The sequence below is a fragment of the Oenanthe melanoleuca genome, chromosome 2, assembly GCF_029582105.1.
Source record: "Oenanthe melanoleuca isolate GR-GAL-2019-014 chromosome 2, OMel1.0, whole genome shotgun sequence".
Taxonomy (NCBI): Eukaryota; Metazoa; Chordata; class Aves; order Passeriformes; family Muscicapidae; genus Oenanthe; species Oenanthe melanoleuca.
In genome coordinates this window covers 56,964,683-56,981,466 of record NC_079335.1, presented here as the reverse complement: position 1 = coordinate 56,981,466, position 16,784 = coordinate 56,964,683, and the positions used below count along the sequence as shown (strand labels likewise).

Genomic DNA, 16,784 nt, shown 5'->3' with positions numbered 1-16,784 from the left:
AGACAAGTGAAATCATCACTTTTTTATTTATTGGAAATGTTTGCCTGGATTTTCATGGTAATAGAAGTGCAGATATCTGCTGCATAAACTGTCTGCAGGCAAATCCAAATCTCTGCTTCAAATCTGAGGTTCCTGTAGCTGGTAAAAGTCTTGATACTTTGCATCAGGCAGAGAAAAAGTGACACATTTTTTCCTCAGCCTTGGCCCCAGAAATGGGCAACCTGTCTTGACTGAAGCTTTTGGAGTGTGAGGGAAAATCAAGTGATAACAGATGCTCATTGTGTAAAATTTAATTCCAAGTTGTTAAAGAACTGTAAGCACAACTTTTTCAGCTTTTATAGCTGGCACTATCACTTTGTATTCATCAAACAATAATTGCTAATTCTGTGTGCCTTCTGTTCTCTCTGTATGCTTGTTGTTCTGTTCAAATTTCTAACAACACACAATACCATCAAATTTGAAGTGCAGCAGCTGTAGACAAAGAAATTGTCGTTAATGGAATGATATTCATGCAAATACCACACTCAGGAGCTAATTGGTAAGTTCACTTACCTGAAAGATGGAAAACTGCTTGGCAAACAAATGCCTTCACCAGGCCAGTACATTTAGGTAGACATATCTCACTGCCCACAATAATTTGACTTTCTCACCTGCCATTAATGAAAAGAGATGGACTGAAGAAAAGCATTAAATCAAAGTGACTGAAGTCCATAACTCCTGCTCATGGGTAGCCCACAGATCCTTCTCCAGACTCCTCTTTCACAATACCCCAGAGTCCCCAGGGGCTGCTGCTGCTGTGTGGCCTCTGGCACTGCCAGCAATGCTATGTGAGAAGGAAGATGGGGAGGAAGAAGAAGTACTGCCAGCCCAGGGCAGCTGCCTGCTTTGGTGGCTGTGCTTGCCAGGACTGTGACTTTTAATGGATCACAGCTGTAAAGGGCTTTTTTACCCAGTGCTAACACCTCTGAGATATCTGGTGGCTCACTTACAGAGCTAAGGTTTTACAAAGAGAAGCCAGAGCATACCAAAATCAACTTTATGAACTAGGAATATAAATATTATGACTGGAAAATGCCATGATGCTTGAGTCATCCCCATGGCTTTTCTAATTAAGCTACCTGTCCTACACTGTGGCTGGTCTGGATCTGGTACTGGAGAATCTCAGGGGGGTTTTAGAGATAATAAATGGTGTCTGAGAATGTCTGGACAGCCAGAGAAATACACACAACTAAAAACAGTTTCCCTGCTGCATAGGAGTTAATCTGTTTACACTGGGCAAGTTTGAATAAAAATGAGTAGTTCCTACAAAGGTGAATATCATATACAGTTGAAAGAATACTCTTATATAACACATTTTCTATGCAAACTCCAGCTGCAATTACAGTAAAATTCAAATTTTAACAGAAACATCAAAAATATGTGCCATATGAGCACACAGTTGCATGTGTTCATGCAGTTGCCTCTACTGAGTAGAAATGTCTGTGGAAATATTTGTAGAATCCATTAATAGGGACAAAAATTATTATATATTTGTTTAGCATTGCCATCATGACATTCTTCTCAGTAATGCATTTGGTGTTTGGCTTCTCAGGGCTGCACTGGAAACGCAGCACCAACAATTAAAGATGTGAACTGAAAAGTCAAGAATTAAACTGTATTAAAAAGTATTATATGGATACTTCTAGCTAGAATTTCAGTTTCCTTAATTCAATCTGCTTTAGTTCTCCTTAGAAATTAAATAAATTAAATTAAGGCCACTTTAGATTTTTTTTTTAAATTCTGAATGAGAATATCCAGATAAAAGTGGAAAGAAATTAAACTAATACACCTTAACAGACTAATTTACGTGTATTTTCTTAAAGTTGCCTCCAGACACCTTACCTGATTCACACGTGGAGCTTAGGGAGGCTAAAGGCTGACACCTGCAGCTCCTTTCTTATCATTTACTTTTCTCTCTGTGCTGTTGCCCACAGTCAGCAGATGTTAAATGAGTGTCCATTTCTCAACTCACTACCTTAATTAAAACTGCCATCACTGAGGATTTTGGGAAAGTAATTGTGTGATAGGAGGGTGGATACCTAGCAGGGAAAACGTTGTTTAATATGCAATATCATGGGGTTCTTTCTTCCCTCAAAGACACAAAAATGAGGGGTGGTTTTATATTCGTGGCCAAACTATACTTGAGTGGTTGCATAGGCAAAGAAATGAAAGAACAAAATGCCAAAGAGGTCTCCCCAATAATAAAAGTGTTTTCTAGTTGGTGAATAAAGCAGAGAGGGAAGCAAAGGCTTAAGAAGGGATGGAACTTCAGTACCCAACACGGCAGTGAGCAGCTTAGCCACCAGACTGTCCTGAGAAACATAGGGTGATGGTGATGTGTCACCCAGAATTTTGTGACCACTTCTTGGGGAGCAGCACCTGGGACTTCCTGACACAGTGCTGATGGGAAGCACCAGGCCAAGCACCAAGCACAGACCCCTAGATTGTTTTCAGGGATAGTATGTGAGAATTTTGCAAAACAGGTTATGTCATGGTGGGTATTTGCAGCTTCTGGGTCACAAGATAAGGAGCTCAGCCTAGAAGGAGGTTTTGCAGGGGGTGACTGTAAGGTAATTTTGTGATTAAGCTTATTCTTGGGTAGCTGATCCTGGACATACCCCATGCAAGTGAGGGCATGCTGGGGAACACACAGAAAGGGAAAACTGAAGAATGAATTTAAAAAAAATTCTACATGCTTTGCATGAAATTTTTTTAGGTATGGGTCTGTCTTTGGCACCAATGTAGGTCAGTTACCCATGTGTCTGTCACCTTTACCATTTTTCTTACCAACTCCTTGGATTATGGAAGAAAATACTTATATTTTGGACTATATTTTTATATTATGAGGCTACTGACTACCATTGTCAATTCTGTTTGTTTTTCAATGAGACATCAAAACTCTCTCCTTAACAGCTATTTATCATGAAGTGCAGAAAAGAGGTTGAAGTTTATTGCCTATGAATGTTGAGTGAAAGTACCATGTTCATATCAAGCATTCACAAGCTTATTTTTAAACATTAAAATATACTATATTCAGCATAAAATGCAGTTTACATTAGAAACTTCAGTTTTCATGACCTGGAAACAAAAGCAATGGGCCCAGGAATTGTGACAGCACAGAGCCACAGCTATAGAGCCATAAATGAAGTGTTACAGGGATGAAGTGTCTGTGGGATGGGTTCTGAAAACTGATGAGCTGCAAAAATTGCTGAGAACAGAAAATGCTATCTTGTTAAAAAAAAAGTCTAGTAATTAAAACAGAAAGGGAAATAACCACCTTTCTTTGCACTTTCCTTTTTGTTCTAAGGCTTTCAAGCCAAATGTTCTGGCAGTGCAAAGCTGCCATTCTTTGGTGTCTAGGAAGGTGGTGCTAAACTACAAATTATGGAAAAAGCTGCAGGAGCTGCACTCCCTGCAGCTAAAGGACTTGCTGATGGTTGTGCCATTCCTTAAAATTCAGAAAGACTGTAGAAGGAATGCTGTAGGAAGTCAAAAAAAGGAAGGTGAATAGGCTTAGGATACTATTATTTATCATCTCCCAATGAAGTTCCCGGTTCAGCATTAGGAAAGCTCAATCCTTTCTGCAGCATCTCTTACTTTTGTTAGTCAGAATCAAGATCTGCTCTCAATTTCTGGCTTCTAGACTGTTTATAATGTAGAGTGATGTATGTGCTCCCTACTCACAGCACACAGTGCTGTGGCTGCTGTTTGCATCATAAGAAAGCTGCATCCAGCTCAGAGAAATATATTTTATTCTTCATATGCATAAAGAATTTCATACTGACCTCAAGTGATGGGTTTTGTTCTGCTATGCATAAAATTCTTTGATTTGCTGTTTTTTAAACTGAGTTTGAAAGTGAGCTTCTGCTTCTGGGCATGTTCTTTTTCAAGCCTGAAGACTTTTTCTCTAAAACCAGAGATTGATTGCAGAGGCACGTGGGATGTCCAGGAATGCTAGGCTTGGGCTACTGGACAGTTTGACCCTTCATTATCAGTGCTAATATTATCAGTTTTCTATCAAACTTCTTATACAATAATGGATTTTTTTTGAGGATTGGCCGGAGAAAGAGGTAATAATGTTTGTTTCCTTAATGTTCTGACATATAATCAACAATTTCTTTACTCATAGCTTTAATAGATGGAAGTGATGAGATCTTCTTCCTGGAAAAATGGTTTCAAGTACTGACTTAAAATGTGTTTAGAAATCAAGAATTTCTGAAAATTGATCCCTCTAGGTTCCTCAGACTCACTGTTTTGTTCTGAGGGCTCCTGCTCACCTGCTCAGGCTGTCTGCACGTGCAGTTCCTTACCTGATTCTCACATTTGGGACAGGTGATCATTATAGAAGAGAAAAAGACCTAAATACTCACTCCTGGTCCAGAAGAGAAGGGTGATAGAATTTCTCACAGAATCAGTATTTTCTGAGTGCAGCTGTGTGCTCATTACCCACTTGTGTGATAAAAAAAAAAAAATCAGTATCATTACTAACATGTCCTTATTTCTACTAAGTAAATTATTTCAGTGTGAAAGTGTGATTTGCACGTAACCCTGTATGAAGCAGTGGTAATGTACAGGCAGTTCCAAAAATACTAATGTTATTTCTCATCTTTAAAATCCCAGTGAGATCTGCATGGAGTTGCTGCAGAAAGCTTGGCCTGAAGGACATGTGTGGTATGCAGAGGTGTAAAAGACAAGCCTGTAGTTGTCCTCCAGCAAACGGCCTCTTATTCCCTGAGAAGAGATGAATTACAGACAAGAACCATCCCTGGGGCTCCAAGACTGAGAAGAATGTATTTTTAGAAAGCCATCACATGCCTGCCATTTGAAAGCTGGAGACTCCCACGAGCAGGACACCAGCTGGCACAGCACCAGAATCCTTTATAAAAGTCATCACAATGACCTCAACAGGGATATGTATGTGCTGGTTGCTCCTGAACTCTGTGGCAAGGGACAGCAATGTAACCACATCCAAATGGGCACATGGCAGAGTATTTAATGCTCTCACACAGCAGGTTTGCTTAATGGTTACAGCATTACCTGGTAATGTTCACAGAAGTGTGCTAAATCTAAAAACATGGACTTCAGGCCATGGAATACATATTGTTTTCTTGAGGTTTCATTTTTTAGAGTATTAGTTTTCCCTTGATTTTGTGTATGCACTGACATTGATGTTGTGGTGGATAGTTATTTTGGAGACATTATGCAGGAACACTTTGTTCAGGATGCACAGAGCTTGTCCTCCATGAAAAGGAAGTCCCTGTGTCCCATCCCTTGTGTGAGCAGTACAGCATGATGGCCATAGCCTGTGGGTAAATGGGGCTGACTGTGACACTGATGATTGCTGTAGGATTAATACTTCCCACATGAAAAATGCATGTTTTTACAAAAGCACAAAAGCCATATTCATATACTTCCACTTCTAATTCCATCCCAAAGGCTGACAATCACCAGCAAAGCAGGACTACTTTATTGGCCTTTACCATTCTAATGCAGGATGGCTTATCAAGAAGGAACTGCCATCAGGATTCACCCAGTACAGAAGAGATTAGAATTGACTGGCTCTAATCTTAGCACAAGTCACATCCTTTTGCTTATCTGATTTCTTCATAATTCACCTTCAAGTATTTGCCACTGAGAGATGTCTGGAGCTTTTGTACCTGTCAGTCATGGAAGGTTTGGATTTGGTGCTGGATATCAGTTAAAAATGAAGGTGTCAATTGGACCAGCCACCCAGAATTCAAGACTTGTTTGTTCCATGTGGCTGAGGAAGATCACAGTGCTTCCAGGAACATCCCTGGAGACCAGCTCTGCAACATGACTTGGTCACTAATGGGAGGTGTCTGTTTTGAGGTGGCCCTAGAAGCTGGTTTATTTTAATGTTACTTGATAAGCTTTCAAGATGAAGTCAAGAATGTAAATATATACATATGTATAGATAGGTATTATTTTGTCTACATAATATATATTCTGTAATAAATATGGTGCACATTATATATTTATAGTGGTTTTATGCATAGGTCTATAAATGTATGGGGCAATGAAGCTGGTGAAGGGTCTAGAAAACGTTCTTATAATTGAGTTGAGGGAGATTAGCTCTTATTCTGCTAAATTAATATAGGTTAAGAAGACACATGCAGACACAGAAGTTAAGCACAGTATTTTGAAGGAAAAGAGAAATATACCCAGAGGCTGGCAGGGCTCCCCACAAAAAAGGTGTTAGAAGAGAAATTCAAAGAAAGTAAGTGTGAAAAATACAAAAATTAACACAGCAGTACATTTTTCATGGATGTTTTCAGGGAAAAATAGTTGTGACTTATTATGAGGATTTTTATGCTCAAGGCAACTGAGAGAAAGCTGCTGTTTTAAATCTTGAGATGTCTCAGTTATTTCTCTCCACCACTCTTACCCCTACACCAGTGTCAGACCCCTGAATGTGGTGGCTTTGCAGACATTCAGAGGAGGAGAGGGCATCTGTAGCTCATTAGGTATCACAGCAAAAAGCAATTGGTGGCATTTTGCAGATCTGCACTCCAACACTGGGATTTGTCTCCATTTTATTAAAACACAGGATAATGCATGGCCCCAGCCAGCGTACAAAACGGTAATTCACTTTTAGCTCCTCTATGGAGGTTGTAGCACTAATGAAGCAAATCACATCTCAGGGAACATAGCCATGATTTAGTACGTGTATAACTGTAATAAAATGTTGTTATGGCCAAGATTGTTATGTTTTTAATGGAAAAAAGAAGAATAAGGATTGAAATTGAAAAACAACCCAGTTCCCATAAAAGGTAAAAATGTGCTTGGATAAAAGGTTAATAGAGTTAATTGTGGGGAGTAATACAAGACAGCAACTCATGCTCGAGAAGATAATTGTGGTTCTGATAAAGGGGAATTGTAATTAAATAGAGAGATTAAATAAACACGATTATCCTGAAAAGGTTTCCAGCGCAGTACTGGGAGGTTCAAGATGTGGAGGCAGAAGCCTGTACGTGACCTGGAAGCAGAGACACCATGCTGCCAGCCCTGCTGGGCTCACCACTGCGGCACGCTGCCCACGCTGCTGCTCCGGCCAGCCACAGGCCATAAACTGAGCTCAGTCTGAAGTTCAGTTCACCTGCAACACTAACTGGCAATGATCTCCCTGTCTTGCTCACAACTCCCCAAGATTTCTCACTTCTGCTGGTCCCCATTTCCACCCCCATCCTGCTGTGGGGGGTGCTGGCCAAGGCTGATCTGCAGCAGGATGGCTGTGGGCTGGAGCAGGCATCCCTCCCATACCACGCTTTTTCCAGAACTGATAGAATTTTTTCACGGATATTAAAATGAAATGCAGCAGTTTGATACTCTACTAGGCAAACAGATGTGTTCCACACTGATCTGTTTTACTGAAATGGGTATTTGTGCTTAATATTTTTATTTTCTGAGTTAAAAATGTTCCACAATGACCTGTATGAGATGAAGGGAATCAAATACAGCATATTATTCCCAGGACAACCGGAAGAATTCCAAAAAGCTTTTTGTTTCTGTTTCCTTTCTTTCCTTTAAACTGTGAAACATTTTTACTATATTTTCAGCTTTTAACTATTTATCATTAAAAATATAAATATACTGAATTTTAATATAGGATGGTATTAATTCACATTTTTCTTTAATTCCTATAGGTTATTTTACATAACAAATACAGAACAAAAAATCCTGAGAATTTACTAAGAAAAATTATCACATAGTTCTGCTGCTCAATTATTTATAGTACTGTTTGGAATCACTGTATATCATAACAACATACATTCCCAAAAGCCTAAGGAAAATTTCTACCAGAGTTCTATTATTCCCTATTCGGAGTAAGTGAACATCTCTCTGGGGACTAGCCTTTTTCCCCCTCTCAAATAAAGAGGGGGAAGATTTTTTGGCTTTCAAATTTTTGTTTTTCCAGTGCCAGCTGTATTCCAGACCTTCAAGCAGACTTCACAACCCTATATACAGAGACCAGTTATGAGCCTTCACTGTCACCTTTAAGCTTGTCCCTTCAACCTTTTTTTCCTTTAAATTTTCTCCCCAATCTCTGTGCTTGCCTCATGTATTTCTGTCAGTTTACAAGTTGCAGTGAATACTAAAAGTGGGCTTGGACTCAAAATGTGTCCTCAATGTTTTTTGGGCACAATCTGCAACACGTGAGGTTGTTGACAATATACATATTGGAATAATCCCACAAGTATTAGGGTGGATAGCATCCACTGTGATAGTGAATGAGACTGAGGGCAAAGTGAATTGAAATTACTTGTGGAAACTCCCAGCACATTTTCTTTGTCTTTTTATCTCTGCAGCTGGCATGTGATGCCATAATTGTCTTACTCACATTCCTGTCTTCTCTGCTTGTTAAATGAGTTTGTTGAAGTTTCTTGTATCAGACATACATTTATTTGCAACTATTTCTAAGATCTTTATTGCATAAATCAGTTGCTGAAACTTGAATTCTGTACAGGAAATATTTAGGTATCAAGGTAATTTTTAAACTCAGTCATGCACAACATCACCTTTGCTTCCCAGTCTACAACTACATTTTCTTTGCAAGAGCTCCTGTTTATTGAAGCTTATTGAAAGAGTAATTTCTTTTTCTTTATATTTTCAAGTTTCTACTGAGTTCATTTCCTGGAGGGATATTTCTTTTTGTCACTATACAGCAAGTATACACAGGACCTAGAATCAGACCCAGGCCATAGAGATGACTTAGAAACATTATTCCCACAAACCACCTCTAAGGATACAGGCTGCCTATGCTGCATACACAGGTTTTGGCATCTGCAAAACAATGTAGAGATGGGAAAGTTAAGACCAAGCTGTACACCTACATAAAACATGTTTTGAATAGTCTGCCACACAGTGTTTCTGAAAAAACAACCTTTCACTGTTGAGTGATGTATTTTCACTTCCTAAAGGGGAAAGGGATTTAGATACATATATTAATTCTGCACAAATCAAAACTGAACTCTGGAAAATGTGTTTAATTTATATGAAAACATCATTCCTTGGGCTCTAACTTGCTAGCAGTGATTTTTTCCCAATGCTTTAGTATCAATAACATGACACTTTTACTTCAGAAAGTAACTGGCATACACTGTAATTTTGTGCTTTCCCAAGAGAAAAAAAAGCAAGAGCTCTAAAAAGGAAACAGTGAAATGGTTACTGCTTGTGCTTATCAACAACTGAAGGCAAACCTTTCAGTTATTCTGCTGTCTCCCCAGCCTAATATGAGGAACACTGAGCTCCCTGCCACGAAGAACCTCTGATGACTTATGAAGAACCTCTGATGACTTACTGGTAGTGCAATGATCCAGTAAAGCAGGGGCAGCTGCTTAATAAAAAAACATGAGGCTAACATTTTTCAGAATTACAAAAGAGGTACTCTAAAACATTATGTTTAACCTCAGTGAATGCAGCAATGCAAACTACCATCAGGAAAGGTGATACTGCACAAGAGATCAAGTTTCTCTCTTCCAGATATCTTGTTCAATTAATTTTCACCTAGCTTTAAGGTGTCTCCATATATGTGCTTGCATGAAACAGAATTCAAGAAAATTTTTCAAGCATGGGTGCTAGCCCTGTCCATAAAGACCAAGAGAACTTCAGCCTCAAGAGAAATATGGAAAGAAGTAATCAGTTCCCATAAGACCTCTATTAGCAAAAAAAGTTTAACTTGTTTTTTCTGCAGAAAACCTATGATCCTATAAAGCTTTAATACTCCTGAAGTTCCAAGGGGCTTAAAAAATCTTGCTGGTGATAGGTACCTAGCTAGTAGAAAGTTGATAAATCAAGCTAAGAAATTTTTTTTCTTCACTGATGACATGTTCCTTGAAAAAGGATTCCAAAAAGCTTTCCTCCAGTGGGACTGGAAAGCATTTGAGCCTTGTATTTGTCATTTGTTCAAATTAACAATAATACATCCAAGGTCAGATAAAGGTGAATTCCTTCTGCTACTTGTCTTCATTTTAGCAAGCATAGCCTCAGATTTTTCACAACACAGAAGAAGTGATGTCCTTCACTGCTGTGTCCCCCATTCATGAAACATACAGGAGCATCCTGGTATATCTGCTTAGCTAGCAAGGTGATGCAGGTAGTTAAAGAAAATAATGTGGAACACTTTACAGATGAAAGACATGTCTTGATAAACACCACACGTGTGTTTATCACATGTAGATGCAGATAAGGTGGGAAAGGGAGAAGTTTAAATGGAATACTGTGGTTTTCAAAACATTATGAAGGTAATGTCCAACCCAAATCCCCCCTGACACAGCTTGAGGCCATGGCCTCTTGTCCTGTCACTAGCTGCCTGGGAGAAAAGGCCAACCCCCACCTTGCTACAATTGTGTAGCAGCATGTCAAACACTGGAAAGAGCAGATGGTAGTGATGTTCTGTTTGCTGGTAATTTATTTAGAAGACATCAATATTGAAGTCTGTATCTTCGGTTGTTTGCCATAGGTATGTCCCTCCACCATTCCCACCCTTACATGCCTAGATATCTTTTGCATCACTAACATTGTTATTCCACCTTCTTACCCACAAAGGTATCCAAAATGAATACAGTTAAACTACCCCTTCCCCTTTCTTTATTGCAGTGGTAGTGGGAAATCCAAACCAAGGAAGACAAAAAACCTAAAACCTTGGAAAACTCAGGTTCTGGGTGTGCAGAAGTTTATCCAGCATTAAACTGTTTATTAGGAAGCATTATTTTCCTATGTCAAGAATATCCACCATGATAGTTCTGCTATATTTCATTGGTTTCTCTTTAAATCCCGGATCTGTTATTATCAAAAGTCTGTAGTGGAGGCCCTGAGAGGCTCCTTCCTGTAACACAGCCCTGAAGCTGTGAGACACAATTGGCAACACCACACAATTCACGTGTAGACTGGCTACAAGAACATTATCCAATGTGAGATAAGGCAGCAGCTTTGATCGTGGGCTATCTGTTGTCCTCTATGACAATGGTTCTTCTTGGATAGGTCTCAACATCCACAAATATGTAGCGAACCTCATATCTTCCTGTTTCAAGATTCTGGAAAGAAAAAATAATTCAGAGTATTTTTTTCTCTTTGGTAGTTTAAATTCAAGACTAAGCTTGTCAGGTGTATCAAGCAATTGTACATACCTCTTTGACTTCCACATGGACTGTTCCCTGTTTCCCTGATTCAGTGCCCTCAATATAGAACTTCAAACGCATATGTTTCAGTCCGTCCTTTACGTATTCAATGTGACTAAAAACAGCAACACCAAACAAAAACTCAACCACCCAGCAAGAATACTGATTATATGCTAGTTAAGACTTCAAATTTAAACTTACTTAGAGGAGTTGCTTACTTATTTTGTAAGAAAGTGTATTCTGGTGGTGTCTTTATGCTACCTTGGGGTCCTCCTCTACTGCTCCTCTTGAGCTTTACTGTGAGTGCCTAAGGACTAGCAGAGTTAGAAGAGCTAATTAGCTGCTGGGGATTAAGAGATGAAATGTTTAAATGTCCTCACACCAGTCCTCCCCTCAAAACTGAAAAGTGATCCAGTGCTGGAAACTATGGAAATTCCTTGTATTTATCCTAAAAAACCTCCAGATTTGGAGCCTGACATCTAGAAAGGGACCTCACCGAGACTTCCAGAGTTTTTTTAGGCACTTAGTTTAAGTTATCAAGCCAAAACACACACAGCATGTTTTTCCAAATTAATTATCGGGTTGGTTAAACACAAACATAAAAACATTTACTATGGGTTTCCTTTGCTAATAATTTTGTTCTGCTGAAACTGTATAACTTTGTCACTGATATGAGATCTCCAACAGAAATGCTGGTATTTAGACTGGAGTTGGGTTATGCTCAAGTATTAAATAAATAACACATCACTTTCAAAGTAACCACTTTGGGAAACTAATGATCCCATGAGAGTTCTGGTGCCAGTTTATGTTTCCTACTGAAATTATTAACTGCTGTTTAGTACCAATCTATTTCCATCAGCCATGTCCAGGTACACGCTGTAAAATAAACTTGCAACACAGTTTAAGTGACATGATGGGGTAGAAAGGACAAATATGAAGAGCTTTACTGCAGTAAATTTACATTCAAGGTGTTCATACACAAAAACCCTGTAAATTTTTGAGACATTTAAGATCATTCTTATCCTGCAGGTGCAAGCACTACCATCTTACACAGCTCTCAGCTCAAAAATTTATTTAAATTACTAGGCATTCAGAATGATGAGAACTAAATACTAGGAAAGCTGATTCATAGTACATTTACTTATTTACAGACAGGTACTCAAAATGTTTGTGCACATCAATTTCATTTAGCAGCTTCACTTGAAACATTTTTTCAGAGTCCAGTGAAGAGATAAAGCTTCAACCAGTAAGTTGCTTTCCTCAGACAAAATAAAAAAATCTCACTTTCATGGTTCAACTTATGTCTGGGCTTATGTATCTCATTCTATATGAAACCTCATTGAATATATTCCTGCCAAATAAGCCAATAAAGGCAAAGCAGGCAGGACTTCGGTTTAGTAAGAAATAGTTATGTTGTTTCTTTCAAAAGGAAAGTAATAAATAGACACACTCATGAAAAGTTTAGGTGATAGATGTTCTGTTAAATACACAGTAGATGTGTTGCCTCAAGTACCAAAAAGCATTCTGCATATCAGCTCAGTATAGTTTCAGACTGTAAACTTCTGTCAAATTACTGTTCCCCCCATGCAAGCCTAGGCCTCTGTACTACTCTTCAGACTCATCCTATTTTTTGGAGAGCTGTATGTCTACCACGATGACCATTGCTTGTTTTGAGGCACTCAGAATTGGCATTTTATACTATATGTAGCTGTACTTCGTGGTATAAGAGAGGTACTGCAAAAAACTTCTACGCTAAATCAAGTGTGACAGGATATGTCACATACAGTTCATCACCCCAGAACTAACTTGTGATCCAAAAATATCTTTGCTGTGCAAAAACACCAAGAGGTACCTGACATGCTGTCGTCTTCCTCTTCTTGTTGCCTCTCCATAACCTTTGATAGAGTCACCAAAAACACCAATTATCTACAAGAGAAAAGAGGTTTGAGCTGTCAGAAGGGATCACATACAAACAGGTACTCCAGTATCAGCTCATGCCTCTGCTGTCAATGCATCTTCTTGTAACAAAAAATGCCCCTGGAGAATCTAACATGTCAAGATAGAAGTGTTTATGAAAGAAAACAGTTTAAGGAAAACTCCTCTGTATTCCAGTCCTTTTTTTACAGTCTTGTATTAAATGCCTAAAATAAACCCTATTGATATCTTCCATTTGTACTGTTCTCTAAGATGAGGACATATAAACTGACATTTTGTGTAAAAAGAAAAAAAGAGCACAAAATATTAGCTCACTTCTCCTCTAAGAGAATATGCTACAAAGTTTAAAATGCAAATGCATTCTTCTTCATATAATCTAAAAAACACTACTGAATAAGAAATTTAATGGGGTTTTTTTTTTTGATCTATGAAGTCAGTGTAGAACAACTTAGTTCTTAAACTTATTTTAAATTTGGTTAGAAGGGAAGGTTAAGTTTTACCGTGCAAGTACCAGAAAGAAGTTTTAATTCTACAACCTTGTTCCAAAGCAGTCTTCATTTTTATTCAAGCAACAACTTGTCACTTCATTTCTAGGTTATCCTCAAAGGCATCTGTGGCAACCTTGTTTGCAGGATGTTTTGTCTGAAGTAGTGGTTTTTAAAATCTAGTTTCACATTGATTTTTATTTACACCTAGCTATGATGACTGTGATCCCATGACTGTTCTCCACCTGTTTTCCTGTTAGCCAAAGGAATGCTAATTGTGCTTCAAACGAAGAGTTTAAATTCCTGGGTATCAGTGCAGTGCATCACACAATGACAGAACCATAGTGAAGTGTCACAATGGAGTAAGTGTACTGAGAAAAGGCAGCAGGTTAGATCTGCAGAACTACTAGTTGCCCCTCTGACCCACTGAATTCAAGTGCTACATTTAGCAGGCACTCAGGTAAGTCCTGAAGACTTTCTGTGTGGTGACACAAGCACAGTCTGAAGGGCAGACTGTATTTCCATCAGTTTTTGTGCTGTGGCACACTCACTTGGCTTCTAGCAGGCTAGTTCATGCAAGCTCAATCTTGCACTGACTTGTCCTAATGTAAGCTCTGCTCTGGAGCTGACCCACCCCATGCCAGCTAAAAGCACTGGCAGAACTGCTAAAGCACCACATGGATCTTCACGTAGCTTGTGAGATTCCTTGCACAAAGTTTTGACTTGAAGAGAGGCAGTAACTACTGAGAAACACAAGTTCAAAAACCAACCTCAGGGTGAGATCTGCATTTCTCCAAGGCATCTCCATAAATCTTATTTGGACTAGAAGAAGAGAATAGCTCTTTAAAAATCACATAGAACAAACCACCTGTAACAGAAACAACAGCAGATGGAATGAAATTTTATCAAACCAGATGGAATTAATGAAAAGTGTCTTCTGATAAAGAATGTAATTTAAAAAATAACCTGTAACACCAATTCCAACAAGCACCACAATAAAATAGGTAAAGTCTCTTCCAGCTTCTTTCACTGAAATTAAACAGAAAAAACACATAAGTTACAACCTTGGCTAATAACACTTGTATGACTTTCTCACATAAATGCTCTTCTGTTAGTTTGTAGCTCAAGTAACATTTTAGCAGAAGAAAGAAATTCAGTAGTAGTTTCCATAATGCCTCATTGCTGTAAAAGAGACCATGGAAAAGATCTCTCATATTGTACAGGGCATGTTTACATCTCTGTTTAGAGAGATGTCTTATTACTACAAGTACCTTATTACTTTCTGTTTGCCAGATGTTTTCAAGGTCCAAAGTAGCAATTACTGTTGCTTTTTGGGTACATAAGAGGTAGATTTTTAAGGAACTAATGAGGTGTTTAGCACTGCAGTATTCATGCTACCACCTAAACCCACAATCACTGCAATCCTCATGCAAAGAAAAGATGTAAAAATAAAAAAGTGAAAGCTTTTAAGTTGCACACACTAAAAAGAACTGATTTTATGAATTAGTGATCAATAGAACAATAGAAAGGGGAATATTAGACCATATTAACATAATTAACTGTTGTTTGATTCGTTTTTGTCATTCAGTTTTGATCTAAAGTGTCAGTATACACTGCACAATATTTGAGATTCACTGTTCCAAAATATTTGAATACTTGGAAAGAGACTATCTTTTAGTGATAAAGTGTACATTTCAGTGGAGTACAAGTTATGGATTTACTTCTGCAGTCTTCTAATCAGTTGAAGGTGTTTTTCACAAGTCACTTCAAAGTACTTAAATTATCTGAGATTAATTATGCAGTAATTACTTTTCACTGAAGTGAATGAGACCAACTAAAGCGAAGGCAATCCATAAAGAAACTACCATCACATGTAGAGCTTTGACAATTTTGTTGGACGTGAACTTATTTCAACAGCCCTACAAACAGGCTGCATGTGATACGATTTCCTTCAGAAAAGGAAAATGAGAGGGTATTACATCTTGTGCCTGGTAATTACTTAAATCAACAAGCTGCCGTGAAGAAGTCACATAATTTGTTTTGATTGTGCAATGCATACACAGAAATGCGACAGCTGCTCCAAACAATACGATGTGAAAATAAACGGGCTAGGTGTGCTGGGACTTTTTTTTTTTCTAGATGCTTGATATTTGGAACAACAAAACTTCAGCTGCAGAAGGAACCGTCTCCAGCCCTTCCAAGCAGCACACAGCATCCTCCGCCTTACCTTTCTGAGCCGCCGACACCAGCGTCTCCTCGTTCAGCGCCCTTTGCACGGACACATCCTTGCTATTCCCGCCAGGTTTTGCAGCCTTCAGCCCTCCCGCTCGCGTCCCGATGCTCCGGCGGGCGGCCCCGAGCAGCAGCGGGGGCTGGGGCGGCCACCTGGGGCGGGAGCGGGAGCAGGAGCAGGAGCAGGAGCCGCCGCCCAGGAGCGCCCAGCCGCGAGGGGCGAGCAGCCAGCGGCGCAGGCAGCCCCGCCCGAGGGAGGCGGGCAGTGTCCGGGGCAGCATGCCGGGCATGGCTCCCGCGGGCCAACGGAGCGTCCGTGCCGCTCGCCACCGCTCTCCCGGGAACCCTCGGGAAGCGCCCGGGCAGCCTCCCGCGCCGAGCGCCGCTGCCCCAGCTCAGGAGCACGCCTGCACCTTCCCCGCCGGCGGCCGCCGCTGGCCGCTGGCCCGGCGGAAATGTTTGGGGCGGCGGAGCGGCGAGCGGCGGCAGCGGGTCCTGGGAGCCGTAGTTTGAGCGGGCTCCCTCTCCCGCCCGCCGCCGGGAGCGGCTCCAGCGAGGTCACTACAGCGCCCGCCATGCCCAGCGCCGCCGCCACAGCCACAGCCCTCCCTCCGCCGCTCGATTAGGGCGTGGGGAGGGGGCGGTGCCTGCGGTGCCGTTCACCTTTTAAAATGTGTGTTTTCGTGCGTGGTTTTCTTGGCCTTGCACACGTATATGTGTTAAAGAGATGCAGGTGACGTTTCCACGGATGGAGACGACCAGAGGGATCTGGACAGGTTAAACCGATGGATCGAGATCGACGGCCTGAGGCTCAACAAGGCCAAGTGTCGGGTCCTGCCCCCCACAGCCCCAGGCAGCGCCTCGGGCAGAGTGGCTGGAAAGCTGCTGGTGGAGAAGGAGCTGGGGCTGCTGATTGACAGTGGCTGAACATGAGCCAGTGTGTGCCCAGGTGGCC

The 16,784-nt window shown here is 40.3% G+C and overlaps 1 protein-coding gene across 1 annotated transcript; it reads right to left on the bottom strand.

The window, feature by feature from the left end:
- Positions 1 to 10,450: 10,450 nt before the first annotated feature.
- On the bottom strand, positions 10,451 to 16,385 carry TIMM21 (translocase of inner mitochondrial membrane 21). The gene is made up of 7 exons (XM_056484713.1): positions 16,165 to 16,385; positions 15,825 to 16,124; positions 14,564 to 14,626; positions 14,368 to 14,465; positions 13,030 to 13,103; positions 11,187 to 11,292; positions 10,451 to 11,093 (listed from the first exon to the last, which is right to left on the bottom strand). The coding sequence occupies exons 2-7, from the start codon at positions 16,117 to 16,119 to the stop codon at positions 11,001 to 11,003; spliced, it is 729 nt and encodes a 242-aa protein (XP_056340688.1). The 5' UTR covers positions 16,120 to 16,124; positions 16,165 to 16,385; the 3' UTR covers positions 10,451 to 11,000.
- Positions 16,386 to 16,784: the final 399 nt, after the last annotated feature.